The following is a 16,665-nucleotide window of genomic DNA, read 5'->3' on the forward strand; positions in this document are numbered from 1 at the left end:
TTTCATGCGGTTGTGACAATATCAGTAAACGCTGTCATTTACTGTGGGCTCACAGTGCGCCAGACTTCATGCTATATGACCTTTGCATGTATATGCTCATTTAATCTTGAAAAAAACAAAAAAACAAAAAAACCTATTTTAAAACTTTTTTTTTTAAAGATTTTATTTATTTGACAGAGAGAAACACAGCAAGAGAGGGAACACAAGCAGGGGAGTGGGAGAGGGAGAAGCAGGCTTCCCACTGAGCAGGGAGCCCGATCGGGGCTCGATCCCAGGACCCTGGGACCATGACCTGAGCTGAAGGCAGACGCCTAACGACTGAGCCACCCAGGCGCCCCAAAAAACTCACCTATTTTAAAGATCAATCAATCAATATCAATAAAGTGAGGCCTAATGAGGTTTCATCACTCGCAACAGGTCACAGAGGTAGTAACTGGGGAAGCCAGGATGCAAACCCTGGTCTTTGTGACGTTAAAGCCCATGCTAGCCGTTATACACCCGTTTCTCTACCAGAAGCAAAAGAATGGTAAGAGTGGGAATATTAAGGAAAAGAGAATTGTGATACTTTTCACCTTTTGAAAATACATGTTAATGAACACGCAGATTATAAATAGCAATAATTATCTGTGATCCTACTACCCAGAGAGGATAATCTACATGTTGATGATATGTGTATATTTTAAATTTAAATTCAATTATTTAACATAGTGTATTACTGGTTTCAGAGGTAGAGATCAGTGATTCAGCCGTCTTATATAACACCCAGTGCTCATTACATCATCTGCCTCCTTAATGCCAATCACCCAGTTACGCCATCCCCCCGAGTATGTGTATATTTTAAATGGAGTCATCATTTATATAGTTTTCCATAAACAGCTCTTTTCAGGTATTAATATATCCTGAAAGGCTGAGAGCTACTGACTTGTCATTAAGTATCTGCCACATCATTATGGTAAAATGGTTACATGATAAACAATGAAAAATATAAAGTAGTTTATATAATTATCTACTGCTGAACTTTCAACTTATTTCAAATTTCTCGCCACAAAAATTGTTCATTAAAATTGGAGTGACCAAAATATTTGTATTATTTTTCTTAGGAAAACAACTTAAAAATGAAATTAGTGGATCAAAAGGTACATCAAGTCTCTGCTCCTGAGGCAGAACAGTAGGAAACTGCTTCATACTACAAGCGCTCCTTGTTCCAAGACCAAAAAAAAAACCCCAAAATGTTAGTTTTTTATCCGGTTCACATACTTCTACCGTGGAAATAATCAATGTAAAACTACACAGATTAAAAATACAAACACAATACTAAAATTTTCTTGGCTAAATTCACATCTACAAAATGTGCCTGAAGAAAACTGACGCGGGGGGGAGTAAGAGCCAAAGCAGTAACTGCTACACAGAAAACCTGAACATGGAATAAAAGTAGCTTAATGGCATTTGCTATAAAGATCGTTATGGAAATTCACTGGCGTTGCTATATTTCTGGTTAAAATGCCTTTATTCACAAATACGGACACTGGAAATATCGCCCCCTCTGAGACGAGTTGCCAAACTAAGCTAAAGAAAGGAGCAGCAGTTCCAGGGCCAGTAAACACAATGTGCCAGAACATCTCCTCTCGGTAGGAAGGAAACAGAGGTCCGTATCGTTCCTTTTAATTAGCTTTTAGAAATATTTAATTGTGTAAAATATTTGACCATGGCATGAAAACAGCATAGGGAAGGGCCAAGATAAAACATGAGGCTATAATAAATGTGATACAATCGATTCTGACACCATAGGAAAAACACCCATAAATGATACAGCCTCTGATAATCCTGAAACCTCTGCTTTGAGGAAAGAAAAAAAAAATCTGTGATTTTCTTTACATGGAAAGAATATCTTTTACAGAAAACTACATTTGGAAGAGTCCTGGAAATTTATTTTTCTAAACTAAAAATTCTTCTTCTTGGAATTTAAGCCTTGATGAGGATAAGAAAAAAGCTGGTTATCATCCTTCACATATTTTAAACCCAGTCATTATAATACAGACATATTAGTTTAGATTCTCTTCCTTGAATATTCCATCCTAATATTTCATGTTCCACATTTTCTTCAAATGTGAACAGCTCACTTTCATTTTGTTTAATCCTAATTCGTCTCTACAATTTATTCAGAATAACATTTAAAACCTTTCAAAATTTATCAAAAATTCTTTTTAAGAATCCTTTAATAAGAAATCAGTAAGATCAAATGCTTCATTAGTGAAAGTACTTTTCTAATTAAAATTAATCATTTACATTTAAAATCACAGGTTCAGAAAGTGAGCACTAGAAAGTAATTTTCACATCCAACCTCATCTGACAAGAAAACTGATACTCTGGTTGTGATAAGCAAAGGTACTGTGCTAGGGGTTTTCACATGCTTATTCTCAATTAGAAAAAGAACCCTTTGGGGATTTTATAACACTCCATTTTACAAATGTGGAACTGGGCTTAAAGATGTTAAATAACCCTAAGTCACAAAACTAGTAAATGGTAGAGGAATACTTATTCCTGTGATACTAATGAATACTAATTTTTAAGTTTAATCATAACTTGAAAACACAGTCTTGCATGGTTCTTTCTGAAACCTGTATTTTCCCTTTTAATAAAATTAAATATGGTTCATATTATTCCAAATGACCTTTATCCTCCCACTCTGCATTTTAAATAATACCCAAATGGACTATATAAAGCCTAAAGGCTTCTGGTAAATTAGAAGCAAAGATTAAAAAGTACTGATCCAACCTCAGTCCCTCCTCATCAACAAATTTTTAAAAAGATATTCATCACCCTGTGTATTAGGGAGGAACCCGATAGCTTATAATCACAGGAGCCGGAGGATGAAGAGGAAGAATAAAAGTCTTTCACAGATAACCTGGTGTGGTATGGAAAACCTCACAGGGGCCGCTGTCTCTCCTCTAGCCCTGATAAATTATTCTCACCACTCAAGAGGACTACGGTTAAGAAAGGATAAAAGGGGGGCGGGGGAGGAGAAAGAAAGAAAAGGATAAAAGGAGTTCTGACTCAAAGCTGGTCCAATCCATGTCTTAGAGACTATGGCCCCAGAAACAGCAGATGAAAACTAATAAATCTGTGCCATAACAATTCAAAGATTAACAAGGAAAAAACATATCAAAAATGAAGTAAAAAGACAAAAGACAAACAGAAGATGTACAATGTATACAATTTTTAAAATCCCCTAAGAAAAAGATGAGCAACCAAAAATATGCACAGGATATGAACAGGCAGTAAACTATAAATACAAATGGAAAACAAATAAATATAGACGTTCAGGGGCACCTGGCTGGCTCCATCCGTGGAGCATCCAACACTTGATCTCAGGGTTGTGGGTTTGAGCCCCACGTTGGGCATAGAGATTACTTAAAGAGATAAATATAGATGCTCAACTGTGCTTATGGTTAACGAAATACAAATCAAAACAGTAAGATTTTCAACTATCAGACGGGCAAAAACATTCTCTCCTACTAATATTGGAAATATTGAAGGGGTCTAATATTGGAGATAGAGGAGAATTTGACCCTACCAGAATTTTTTTAAAGCACATTCTTTTTGGCCCAGCAATCACCTTTAGGAACCTACTCTTCAGATATATTCATTAAAGTGTATCAAGATAATATGTTAAGAAAAAAAAAAAAAGAAGAAGGTAGCAGGAGGGGAAGAATGAAGCGGGGGAAATCGGAGGGGTAGACGAACCATGAGAGACGATGGACTCTGAAAAACAAACTGAGGGTTCTAGAGGGGAGGGGGGTGGGAGGATGGGTTAGCCTGGTGGTGGGTATTGAGGAGGGCACATTCTGCATGGAGCACTGGGTGTTATGCACAAACAATGAATCATGGAACACTTCATCTAAAACTAATGATGTAATGTATGGGGATTAACATAAGAATTAAAAAAAATTTTTTTTAAATAAATAAAAATTAAATTTAAAAAAAGTGTATCAAGATATATCAACACAAGCATACAAGGATTTCACAGCATTATCATTTATAAAAGAAAAAAAATTAGAAAGTTTAAATTATAGCACACCCATCCTATGGAACATCTTGATGTACTGATTTGGAAAAACCTGTTCTAACATATTCTTAAGTAAAAAAAACAAACTCACAAACTTCAGAAGAACATGCATACAGTAGTTACAGAGGAGGTAGGCATGTATAAAAAAACTTAATAAAAAAAAAAAACTTAGTCAAAATAACCCTTGAAAATTCCTTAAATAGCCCATAAAGTTCAGTATAGATTGTTGAGTATGTCCAACCTTGAGCAGTAATTTTCATGCAAACCAAAAATTGAGAAACAATGAACTAGACTAAAGGAAAAAGGGGAAAAAAGTGAATTCAGAGGTGCCTGGTTGGCTCAGTTGGTAGAACATGCGACTCTTTAAGTAGGCTCCATGCTAGGCCTACTCAATGCAGGGCTTGAACTCATGATCCTGAGATCAAAACCGGAGCCAAGATCAAGAGATGAATGCTTAACCAAATGAGCCACCCAGGTACCCTGAGCGTGCAACTCTTGATCTCAGGGTTGTAGGTTCGAGCTCCACACTGGGTATAGAGATTACTTAAAATCTTAAAAAAAAAAAAAAGTGAGGAATCAGAGGGTATCATGCTAAGTGAAATAAGTCAGAGAAAGACAAATATCATATGATTTCACTCGTATGTGGAATTTAAGAAAACAAACAGATGTACAAAGGGGAAGGGAGGTAAAAATAAGAACTGAGAGGGAGGCAAACCATAAGAGACTCTATAGTTAAGAGAACAAACTGAGGGCTGCTGGGGGGTGGGGGGGGGCCAAATGGGTGATGGGGATTAAGGAGGGCACTTACTAGGATGAGCACTGGGTGTTATATGTAAAGTAATGAATCACTAAATTCTACTCTTGAAATCGTAATACTACACTATATGTTAATTAATTTGAACTTAAATAAAATTTAAAAAGTGAATTCAGCTATCTAAACATTAAAATGATTATGCCTTTAATAAACTATACAGTTTTTAGCACTGCGTGGGAGATGGGTGGAAGGTAATATACACATTCCCCTTTTACTATTCTAATCTGTTTTAATATTAAACCTTTATGATCTTAAATGTAAATATTATTTTTGTTGTGGGGATTGTGCATTGCTGAGTCCTTGGCACTTGGAATACTGCCTGGCACGTAATACAAGCTTAGTATTTGTCAAATGAATAAATGAGAAATAAGGTAATAAGCACTTAGCATAGGGTCTAGGTCAAAGTGCTCATTAGGTGAATGCCAGATTAGAATTGAAATCTTGCTTATTAGACTCACAATGTAAATTGTTCTTTGAATTTATAGAAACAAAAATAGCTTTATCTTTTCTTTTTTAAAGGCAACTCTACCCCGAATGTGGAGTTCAAACTCATGACCCCAAGATCAAGAGTCACATGTTCTACTAACTGGGCCAGACAGGCACCCCAACAGCTTTATCTTTTTGAGAACTAGTATTTCCTTTTGTGGTTTTAGTGAACTACTCTCCTATGGCCTTAGAAATTGGTCTCAAGATTTCTTAATGGAACTTCATCTTTAGCAATGAAGTCTCCTTTCCAGTTACAATTTCTATTGTTTGTTACAAATGATATATACGTACATATATGACTAAAGATATATGATGAGATATTCACATATAAATTTGTTATGAGGTTCACTAAGGCTCACTAACTTTGAGGATTGATACTTGGGAGAGGGAGGAAATTGTGCTATTTGAATTTTTAACCACATAAAACACCAAAGGGGTTTATACAGGTGATAAGATTATGGGCACTATAGCTTTCTTTTACTTTTCTCTTTTTTGGTGGTTTTTTTTTTTTTAACATGGCAGTGATACATTCAATACTAAATTAAACCTTCCGAGGCTTATCCCAGATACTTGGCAATATGTTCAATCAGGGCACAAAGATGAAGCTGCTAACCCAAAACACAGACCACATGGAACAAGGAGGAAGGTGAGAAAGACAGAACACTACTTCTTCTGGTCTTTCTAGCAACCCAGTAACACTTGGCTGCAAAGAACCAACCACACTGTATGGAGTTAAGCCCCAACTCGAGCATAAAACTCTCCACTTCTCACAATGTTGGCTCCTTCTCAAAACAGTCTGAAAATGATCTCTCCAGGTATTTTGGAAATTTGGTTTCTGTTGCTCTGGGGAAAATATATTAAATGAACTTCTGAATTCTCTAATTTGAAGAAATGAAACAAGAGTCTTAACTTTCATCTACTGGAAAGCATTTAAAGTTAAAATGTATTAAACTGAACCTAACTTTTAACAAAATCGCTCCAATCCAGTCTTGCATGTTTACCTTTAAGGTTTTTGGTTTTGATTTTAATAGTTTATATATTTTTTTTCTATATTTAAACTCTTCTGCCTACTTGGTTTGGCACACTCCTACCTTTATAAATGTCAATGACTATATAGATGAAGGAAAAAAGAGAAATTACTCGCTAAGTTTGTTGCCAAGTTCTTCAAGAGCTTGCTCCTGTTCATGATATATTTTTTTCAACTGCTGATTTTCATCCTGGATATTAAGGAACTCCTTCAAAACAATAAAAGACAGAAAATGCAATTTAAAAGAAATAAACAAAAAACTCCCCATTGTATACATACCAATAATTAGGAACATATATCCTTTAGCTTTTTATAAAAAACAGAACTCTATGTCCAAGCTCTTTCATAGCTGTTCCATCAACTATCACCTATTTCCCATTCATTTAATCTCCTTACTGGTTTTCTTTTCTTTTAAGATTTATTTATTTATTTGAGGGGGGGAGGGCCAGAAGGAAAGAAAGAATCTCAAGCAGACTCCCCAGTGAGCACGGAGCCCAACACAAGGCTCAGGGCTCAATCCCACGACCCTGAGATCATGACCTGAGCTGAAACCAAGAGTCAGATGCTCAACCGATTGAGCTACCCAGGCGCCCCATGGTTTGTTTTTTTAAAGTAAACTCTCCACCCAATGTGGGGCCTGAACTCACGACCCCAAAGAGTCACCCCTTCTTACTGGTATTTTTAAAGATGACCAGTATATTCTGTCTCTTTGGTATAAATATAAATTATGATTTCTCTTTTTAAGTAACTTAGTTTTCAAAGATATAATTTTTAAAGTTTTACCACCATTTACTTTTTTAAGACTAATGATTTGTTGGGTCTCATTTCTAAGATGAGATAAGGCATCTTTCTCCTTTTGAAGATCTTCCTGCAAAGTCTGCCTCCATTCCTTCTCAATCTTCAAATCAGTTTCCAGCTGCACCCTTGAATGACAAACACACAGAAGCTTAGTGCTATTTCTCACATGACAGTTGTCTTTCTTCAATAACACCATCTTTTTGATTATTTTCACTTTTGTGCATTTCTTCAGGTATTTTCTTTCATAAATATTTTTTGTAAACAAGTTCAGCAGCACCAGGTTTTCTGATCCCAACATATCAATATATTTGCCAACCACAAAAACTCCTTCCTAAACAATAATTTATGTCATTTTTAAATTCTGTGTACATAAATGCCATATGAGCATATAAAATGCCTTGAAGGGTATACCACACTATTAAAACTGGTTGTATCTTGGGGGAATAAAACAAAGGAGAAAAATGTGAAGTTTTAATTATTTACATTTCTGTGCCATGTACAAAATTTTACAACTAACTATTGTTCTGATATAAGAATTACAGCAACCACTAAACCAATTAAACATTAGTCACAGAAAAATCAACCCTGGTACTTTACAGATTGCTTACAGGACAGAGTTAAGCCCAAGAGACGCCAAGAGGAAAACTCATACAGCCTGGAAATGCCAATTCACATTCGAAAGCGCTAACATCATCATTCTAACAGGTGCTATCCGGCAAAACAAAAGTAATCAAATTCCTACACTTTAGGATACCAAAGAGAAATCATTTTGAAAATTATTGCTCATAAGTAGGTATAACAGATGAGGCATAAACAAATAATGCTACAATCTCTAATACTTTAAATTTTATTTTATTTTTTAAGATTTTATTTATTTATTTGACAGAGAGAGACACAGAGAGGAACACAAGCAGGGGGAGTGGAAGAGGGAGAAGCAGGCTTCCCAGGAAGCAGGGAGCCCGATGCGGGGCTCGATCCCAGGACCCTGGGATCATGACCTGAGCCAAAGGCAGATGCTTAACCAACTGAGCCACCCAGGTGCCCTCTAATACTTTAAATTTTAATATCAATATATAATATTGAGACTTTCACAATATATCATTTTAATACTCTTGTGTTGATATTTTGATTACTTTTGTTTCCTCATAAAGTTAGCATTTCTATCTATAGCCATATTATTTTTCTGTGAAGTAAATTTTAGATTTTATAATTCAGGTTGAAGAGAAGAGATACCCCTAAATGGAATTTACAAATTGTTGATAAATACTATTTCACTACAAATTCAAAAGGAATACAGAGACAGGTATATGTTACTAAAACTGAAGTAACCAAAGTATGGAGTGCCTTGAGTGGCCTCATCATCCAGAATCAGAAAAAAAAAGTGAAAAAGCAAAGGAAAAATATTTTTAAGTTATTATAAATATATTGTCAAAATACACATTGACCACAAGAGGCAGAAACCATAAAGGAAAAAAAAGGAAAAACTATTTAAAACTTCAAAATGTCTAGGGGCGCCTGGGGGGCTCAGTCGTTAAGCATCTGCCTTCGGCTCAGGTCATGATCCCAGGGTCCTGGGATCGAGCCCCGCATCGGGCTCCCTGCTCTGTGGGAAGCCTGCTTCTCCCTCTCCCACTCCCTCTGCTTGTGTGCCCTCTCTCACTGTCTCACTCTCTGTCAAATAAATAAATTTTAAAAAAAATTAAAAATCTTTAAAAAACTTTAAAATGTCTAAATTAAAAAACCACTATGAACAAAGTTTAAAAACAGTAAATTTAGAAAATATTTCAGTGTATGTGAGATACCCAGAGTAAATAAATAACTCTTACAAGTAAATATTAATAAGCTGAACACTCCAAGGGAAAAAGTAGATAAGAACTGGCAATTCATAAAATAAGGAAATACAAAAGGATCCCACCAATAATCAAAGATAAAAACTCAAACGATAAAGCACAATTTTTCAGGCTAAAGGATTCCTTTAGATTAACTGATACAATGGTGTATTAATTGATATGATACATTGCCCATGACATAGCACATGCAATAAACAAGATACTAAAAAGCATGTAGTATATCCTCTTTCTAAAATACATAAAAAACATCTATGTATACCAAAAAAAGGGATATTCATCAAAATGTAAAAAAAAAAACAAAACAACTATCTCTAATTTTTATTTTCTTCACATTTTCCTACATTTTCCAACAGCATGTAATATTTTCAAAGTCAGAAATCAATAGGGGCGCCTGGGTGGCTCAGTCGGTTAAGCGACTGCCTTCGGCTCAGGTCATGATCCTGGAGTCCCGGGATCGAGTCCCGCGTCGGGCTCCCTGCTCGGCGGGGAGTCTGCTTCTCCCTCTGACCCTCCCCCCTCTCATGCTCTCTCTATCTCATTGTCTCTCTCTCAAATAAATAAAATCTTTAAAAAAAAAAAAAAAAAAAAAAAAAAAAGAAATCAATAAAGTTATTTCCATTTTAGGAGAGAAAAATGGTAATTGTTTTTCTTGAACAGAGTCCCAGCTGCCCCTTTCTACAGAAACCGTTACAATTTTTCTGAGCCATCAGGGATTCCCTGATCTCCAAACTGTTCACATGTTCATGCTCTACCAAAATGGCACCAACTGAGAGACAAAATTATTTTCATGGTTTTAGCAGAAACAAACATCTTCTCTCTAGAGTTGTATCCAAGACTTATTAACTAGGTTAGCCCCATAGCAACAGGAACCCCAGAAGACAAAGAATAACATGGTGAGGAGTTCCCTGAGGCCTCTTTTTGCCTCCTGTATAGCTCAGAGTGGGTGTTGAAGAAGTCCAATATCTGTAATGGATACAGAAAAAAAAAAAAAAGTCCAAAGAAAAGCCTGCTCTCTCTTGCTAAAGAACTGGGAAAAGGTAGCCTAGAATTGATAGAAACCTTTTTGACAATAAATGCCCTACTGCAGCAAAACAAAAAACAAAAAAACTCAGAGAAAAAGCCATAGGCCCTCAACCACTGTTAGCAAAGGCCAAACGGGGAGCTTAGATTGCCATCCGACACTGGCAATAATAAAGTGTCTCTCCCAATCCCCAAAGTGGTAATATCAGAGAAGTCCAAGTGGCAAGCCTGGACTTTCACTACTGCCCAGCACCCTCTTATGGAGACCACATTGAGAACCTGGACTTTTAACCCCACATCAATAAGGTATTTCTCACCCTCCCCAGGTCAGTGAAAGCCACATGAGAAGCCTAGATTTCTACCCCTGCCCACTGAAATGAGGTACCTCTACCTCTCTTCCAGAATGGTGTCAGCAGAGACCAAGGCAGAACCCTGGACTTCCGCTCCTACTTGAGAGTAACAAGGCACCACTCCTCTTTTCCACAGTGTCAGTAGAGACTGAGTGGAAAGCACAGATTTCAATCCCTGCCCAGTAGTTAGGCACCCTTCTCCATCCCATCCAGAATGGTTCTAGGATTCTACTATCCCCACTTGGTATAAAGAGTCAGTGTTGGGGCACCTTGGTGGCTCAGTCTGTTAAGTGTCTGACTCTTGGTTTGGCTCAGGTCATGATCTTGGGGTCATGGAATTGAGCCCTGCATCTGGCTCCATGCTCAGTGTGGTGTCTGCTTGGGATTCTCTCTCCCCGTCCCTCTGCCCTTGTGCCTCCTGCTTGCACTCTAAAATAAATAAAGAAATCTTAAAAAAAGAGAAAGAGAGGAGTCAGCATCTATATTCCCCTGCTGGTGTGGTTTCAGTGGAGAGCTGCTAAAATTTAAATAAGATGTAGTCTCATAACATAATTCTCAATATGTCCAGAATGCAACTGAAAAACACTTGTCATACCAAGACCCAAGAAAAATCTTAACTTGGATGAGAAAAAATAGATGCCAACATGTCAGGTAATTCTGACTAGATAAGAATTTTAAAGCAGTCATCATAAAAATGCTATGACCAATTAAGAACACACTTGAAACAAAATAGTAAGTTTTAGCAAAAAAGATCAGACGAGATTGGGCACATTCAGGGTGGTACGGACATAGACAAGTAAAAAAGAAAGAGAGAGAGGAAGGAAATATAGTCAAAAGGAAATATACAATAACCTCACTAAATGGGCTCAGTAGGAGAATGAAGATGATGAAAGAATGAATTTCAAAACACTACAACAGAGGGGCACCTGGCTGGGTCAGTTAGTAGACTCATGTGACTCTTGATCTCAGGGTTGTGAGTTCAAGCCCCACATTAGGCACAGAGCCTACTTAAAAAAAAAAGACAACACTACAATAGAAATTACCCAATCTGAACAAGAGACAAAAAAGACTGGGGGAAAAAAAAGTGTCAGAGACCTTTAGGACTATTTTTTAAAAAAATCTAATATTCAAGGTTATCAGAATTCCAGAGAAGAGAGGGGAGCTTGGGAGCCTAGGAAGCTCAGTCAGTTAAGCATCCGACTCTTGATTTCGGCTCCGGTCATGATTTCAGGGTTATGAGATCAAGCACCGTGTCAGGCTCCATGCTCACAGCAAGGAGTCTGCTTAGGATTCTCCCTTCTCCTACTTCCTTCTGTCCCCACTCCCTTTCTTTCTCTAAATTGAATAAGTATTTTTTTTTTTAAATAAGATTTTATTTCTTTGAGAGAGAGAGAGAGAGAGAATGAGTGGGAAGGAGGGGCAGAGGGAGAGGGAGAAGCAAGCTTCCTGCTGAGCAGGGAGCCCAATACGGGGCTCAATCCCAGAACCCTGGGATCATGACCCAAGCCGAAGGCAAATGCTTAACTGACTGAGCCACCCAGGTGTTCCTAAAGTGAATAAATCTTAAAAAAAAAAAAAAAAAAGAGCTGGGAAAAATATCTAGAAAAAAAGCTGAAAATTTTCCAAATTTGGTAAAGATAAAGATTCAAGAAGCTGACCAAAGCCTAAAGAGGATAAATCCAAAGAAATAATCTTGGGTAGAGGAACAGAATTCAAATGACAGTATTTTTCATCAGAAACTATGAAAACCAAAAGAAAGTGGTACAACACTTTTCAAGTGCTGAAAGAAAAGAACTGTCAACTCAGAATTCTAAGGATATTCTGAAAATATCTTTCAGAAATGAAGGTGAAATCAAGACCTCAGATGAAAAAAAATAAATAAGAGAATTTGTTGCCAACAGACCTACCCTAAAAGAAACACAAAAAAAGTTCTTCAGATACAGAAGAAAACTTGGAATTTCAGGAATGATGAAAGAACAATAAAGTTTTCTAAATTATGTTTAATGTTTGAAGGACAAACTATAATACTGTCTGATGTGGGGGCACATGGCTGGCTCAGCCATAAAGCATGCAACTCTTGATCTCAGAGTCATGAGTTCAAACTCAATAATGGACTTAGTTTATATTAAAAAAAAAACTTTCTAATATTGTCTGATATGGTTTGCGCAGAGAAAATATTTAAGTCAATTATGTTATAAAAGGGAGAGAGTAAAAAGATCTAAGTGGAAGTAAGGCTTCCACACTTCATTCAAAGTAGTAAAATGTTGGCACCAATAAACTGAAAAGTTGCAAATATATAAGACAGTATCTTCAGCAATCATTAGAAAATCTATATGAAGAGATACACTCAAAAACACTATAGATAAATCAAAAAGGAATTCTAAATAATATTCAAGTAATCCATAGGAAGGCAGGAAAAAAGAAATAAAGGAATGAAAAACAAAACAACAAAAAAACAATAAAACGCAACTTAAGCTCTCATATCAACAATTACACTAAATGTAAATGGACTAAATATATCATTAAGAAATTGTCAGAACAGATTAAAAAAATATGAACTATAAGAAACTTTCTTCAAATATACTGATGATGATAATAAAGATTAGGCTGAAAGTTTAAAGACCGAAAAGTGTGAATGTTAATGTTTTATTACATGACAATATTAATCAAAAGAAAGAAGTAGCTCTATTAACATCTGATAAAGAAAATTACCAGAGATAAAGAAGCATATTATGTTGATAAAAAGGTCAATTCACCAAAAAGATACAGCAATCCTAAATGTGTAGGCACCAAACAACAGAACTTCAGTATACAAGAAGCAAAAACCATTAGAACTAAAAGTAGAAATACACAAATCCACAATTAAAGTTGGGATATTCAACAAATCCCCTCTCAATAATTGACAGAACTATTAGAAAATTAGCAAAAATTGAGAGGAGTTTAATGTCACCTCAGCCAGTGGATCTCAAGGCAGCTTAGCAAGTTATACATCATAAATGGCATGTAGTCTTGTTTAATGATCTGTTAAACATAATACATAACTATTTTCTATTGTTGCTTTATTTTAATAACAAAAGTAGCACATATTGACTGGGGGAAAATACTGATGTTTAATAAAGTAAAAACTAAAATACCCCTGCCAATCTGCCATCACTCCCCTAAGATAATCATTCCCCAGAATCTGTATTGTTTAAACTCTTTTCTCTCTTTATATATATATGTAAATATGCACATATGCACAGTTTTAATTTTATTAAAAAATGGGATTATACCTCACATACTGTCTGCAACTTGCCTTTTTCAGTCCAATGACGTATATGGACATCATTCTTAGCTGGTAATAGATATATAGATCTGTCATATGAAGTATTAATAAAAATGTTCTCAAAAAACTTCTTATTCTTTGATAAGTCCCTTTCAGTTACAAAGGCATATTACACTCAGTACCTAGAAATATAATGGCCATCTGCTTTTATATACCAGCAGAAAGAATAAAATTCTCCTTGAGCAAGGTAACAAGATAATTGAAATGCTCTGAAAACAATAAGGGGACAAAAAAACACAAGTTTTATCAATTATGTTTTCTAATTTTTTTTTATTTCTCAAGGAGAACTCCATAATCTAGCTGGCATCATTAACTAAAGGAAAATATAGGTATCCTACCATTATGTGCAAAAAAGAAGGGGTGGGAATTATGTTAATACAAGTACTTATTTCCAAGAGTGAAATACTCACAGCTGTTTCTCCTTTTGGGAGATTTGTTTCTGCAGATTGTCGGATTTACTCTGACACTCTTGTAGATATTTCTTGTCTTCATCTTCAGCTTCCATTTGCGCCTTCTCTGCTTGCTGCAATCTGGTGTAATTCAAATCAACTTTGGGTAAAACTGAGGCTAGAACTAGGGTGTAAAAGGGTGAAGAAGACAAATAAAAGAAAAATGGGGAAATAGAAACATTTCTAAATGAAAACAAAGTTTGGGGGGAAACTCACAAACTCAAACGTGAAAGAGCCACACAATGTCTAGAAATTGTTATGTGATTTTTTTTCAATATAACATATAATATGCCCAGAATACTATCTTCAAATTTATTTTATTTCTTGTTCATAATTAACAATGCAAAGCAATACAGCCTTTACCACTTACGTAGAGCAGAATGAATTAACTTCGAAAGTATAATGGGTGTGTTACTGCCTTTTTACAAAACCATGTAAAGCACAGTATTTACGTCTACACTAGGTGAAGAAGCCACATTGTTATTTATTATGTTAGGATGTGTATGCCAGGAATCAAGTGTGCTACAAGGCCAAGAGCAAAGACCTGCAATTATTTTGAACAGCCAAGTCCTCCCTGTAGGATCTTTATGCATTTACTACATTATGACGAAAGCTGTGTGTGTGTGTGTGTGTGTGTTGTGTGTATGTTAAGATTCGAAAGAATATAGTATTAGTTGGCAACATTCTCTAGAGATCATTTTTGTTCATCACTGATGTTTAAATATTAGCTTAAAATGTGATTTTCATTTGTTGTTTTTATTTGTAAGTCTTGCTTCTCCCTGTGCTTAGCTCCACTCCCTGCCTCCCATCTAGGATTTCTTAGATTTAACTTCAATGTTTTTATAAGAAAACTTTTCCCACGTATTAAAGAGACATTAACTCCTTGTAGGGAATCACAGGCAAAATTTCTATTCAACTAGCTGAAAACACTGCCTCTTCTTTTCTTCCTAAAAACATACCAGTGGGGCAACCTGACACATTTGAGAAGTATAAATGCCACTTCTGAGCAAAAGAGAATAACATTCAAGTTATCTCTAAATTGAAATTTAATTTTAAAATATTAACGTAGGGGGACAGGGACCCAAGTATTTCTCTAAGATTACAGAAACTAAAATAAAACTCAGAGTGAGGTAGGGCTTGAAGTTGTGCTATCACAGAAGAGGGCTAAGGGAACTGGAAAACTGAGGTGCTAGAGCACAAGAGAATGGCCAATCTGGGTTATAAACTATTTTAAAACATATTAAAAAATCAGTAAAGAAGCCATTAGGCCAAGAGTGGGCCAAGAGGGAAAATTTGTGCCAACACACTGTGAAACCAAAGGGTTAACTTATTTTTAAACAATGTTTATATTTTCCATCAAAAAGTAGCTAAAAAGATAAAACTGCACTTGAAAATCCTGACCTCCAAAAGGTCAATACTCAAATCAGCCTTTGTGCACAAGGTTTGAGGAATGTGTTTTTGGAAATCCAAGTGCACCCACTCTGCTTCATGGCAGTGTATTACCACAGCAGCTGATCAAGAAGTGGACAGGGTTCTTAATACCCTTTTCAAATACTTAATAGCATAAATTATTTTCTATTTAATATATTATAAAATTGTCGACTCTCTTTTAGTCTGTTTAAATACAAGTGGTTTTCAGAAAGATATATCTTTGACCAGCTTGTACTGGTCCTGAGTGTCACTGCTGGCATATTTCACCAATGACATTGCAATTGTCCTAGTTTGAGTTAACAAATCACTGTCACTTCATAATGGAATGGACAGAAATTAAAGACAGAGAAAGGTAATAAAGATGTCCAAAATGTAAAAATGGGGATAAAGAAAACAAAAAAGAAAAAAGAAGAAAGAGGATGTCAATAAAAGAATATTCATGTCAATAAAGCATTAATAGTTATGTTTTTCATAAGTAGATTCAAAGAAAGCAATGATAAGACATATGTTGACACCAACATGACAGGTCAATGGAAATACATTACATTTTCCAACAATAAAAGTGAAAAATGCCAATACAAAACAATTCAATTTAAATAAAATTATTTATTGGTTTGGGTTGAGGGTCCTAGCTCAAAGAAACGCAACTAAACTGCCAACTCAAAGCTTGATTTCAGATAAAGAGATGATGAATGACAAAGGATATGACAATCAATATGCATGGAAATCAATCAGGGATAATTCCACCATAGATTTTGTTCGTTTTTCACTTTTTTAAAGTTTTTGTTTGTGTATTTGTTTTATGTCATCGATTGAACCACATGAAATTGCCGATATTAAATCTTTTAAGAAAATCCACAAAATGGCAAATTCAAATGAATTCAGCCTACTATAAAGCAACTTGATTCCATGCAACAACCAAAACAAAAAAGGCAAAATCCTGCTGGGCTTAAAAAAAAAAAGTCCTAATAAATTTTCCTAATGGTTTTTGTGGCAGGTGTCAGAGTTGAATAAAGAAAAGGGAGAAAAAAAGGAAAGAAAGAAACTAA

At 35.6% G+C, this 16,665-nt stretch overlaps 1 protein-coding gene across 8 annotated transcripts in view; it reads right to left on the bottom strand.

Moving 5' to 3' along the window:
• Nucleotides 1-16,665, bottom strand: part of RUFY2 (RUN and FYVE domain containing 2) — a 44,937-nt gene that overhangs the window by 4,366 nt on the left and 23,906 nt on the right. For 5 of the 8 annotated variants that reach the window (XM_064594712.1, XM_064594711.1, XM_064594710.1 and 2 more), the window contains 3 exons: nucleotides 14,147-14,266; nucleotides 7,187-7,316; nucleotides 6,507-6,601 (listed from right to left, as the gene is read on the bottom strand). In XM_064594712.1, the coding sequence (XP_064450782.1) occupies nucleotides 6,507-6,601; nucleotides 7,187-7,316; nucleotides 14,147-14,266 (345 nt within the window). The other 3 variants (XR_010412458.1, XM_064594715.1, XM_064594714.1) reach the window with 3 other exon arrangements.

Source organism: Mirounga angustirostris, unplaced genomic scaffold (assembly GCF_029215605.1).
Source record: "Mirounga angustirostris isolate CCGP_5_RB_7025 unplaced genomic scaffold, mMirAng1.0.hap1 SCAF_6, whole genome shotgun sequence".
NCBI lineage: Eukaryota > Metazoa > Chordata > Mammalia > Carnivora > Phocidae > Mirounga > Mirounga angustirostris.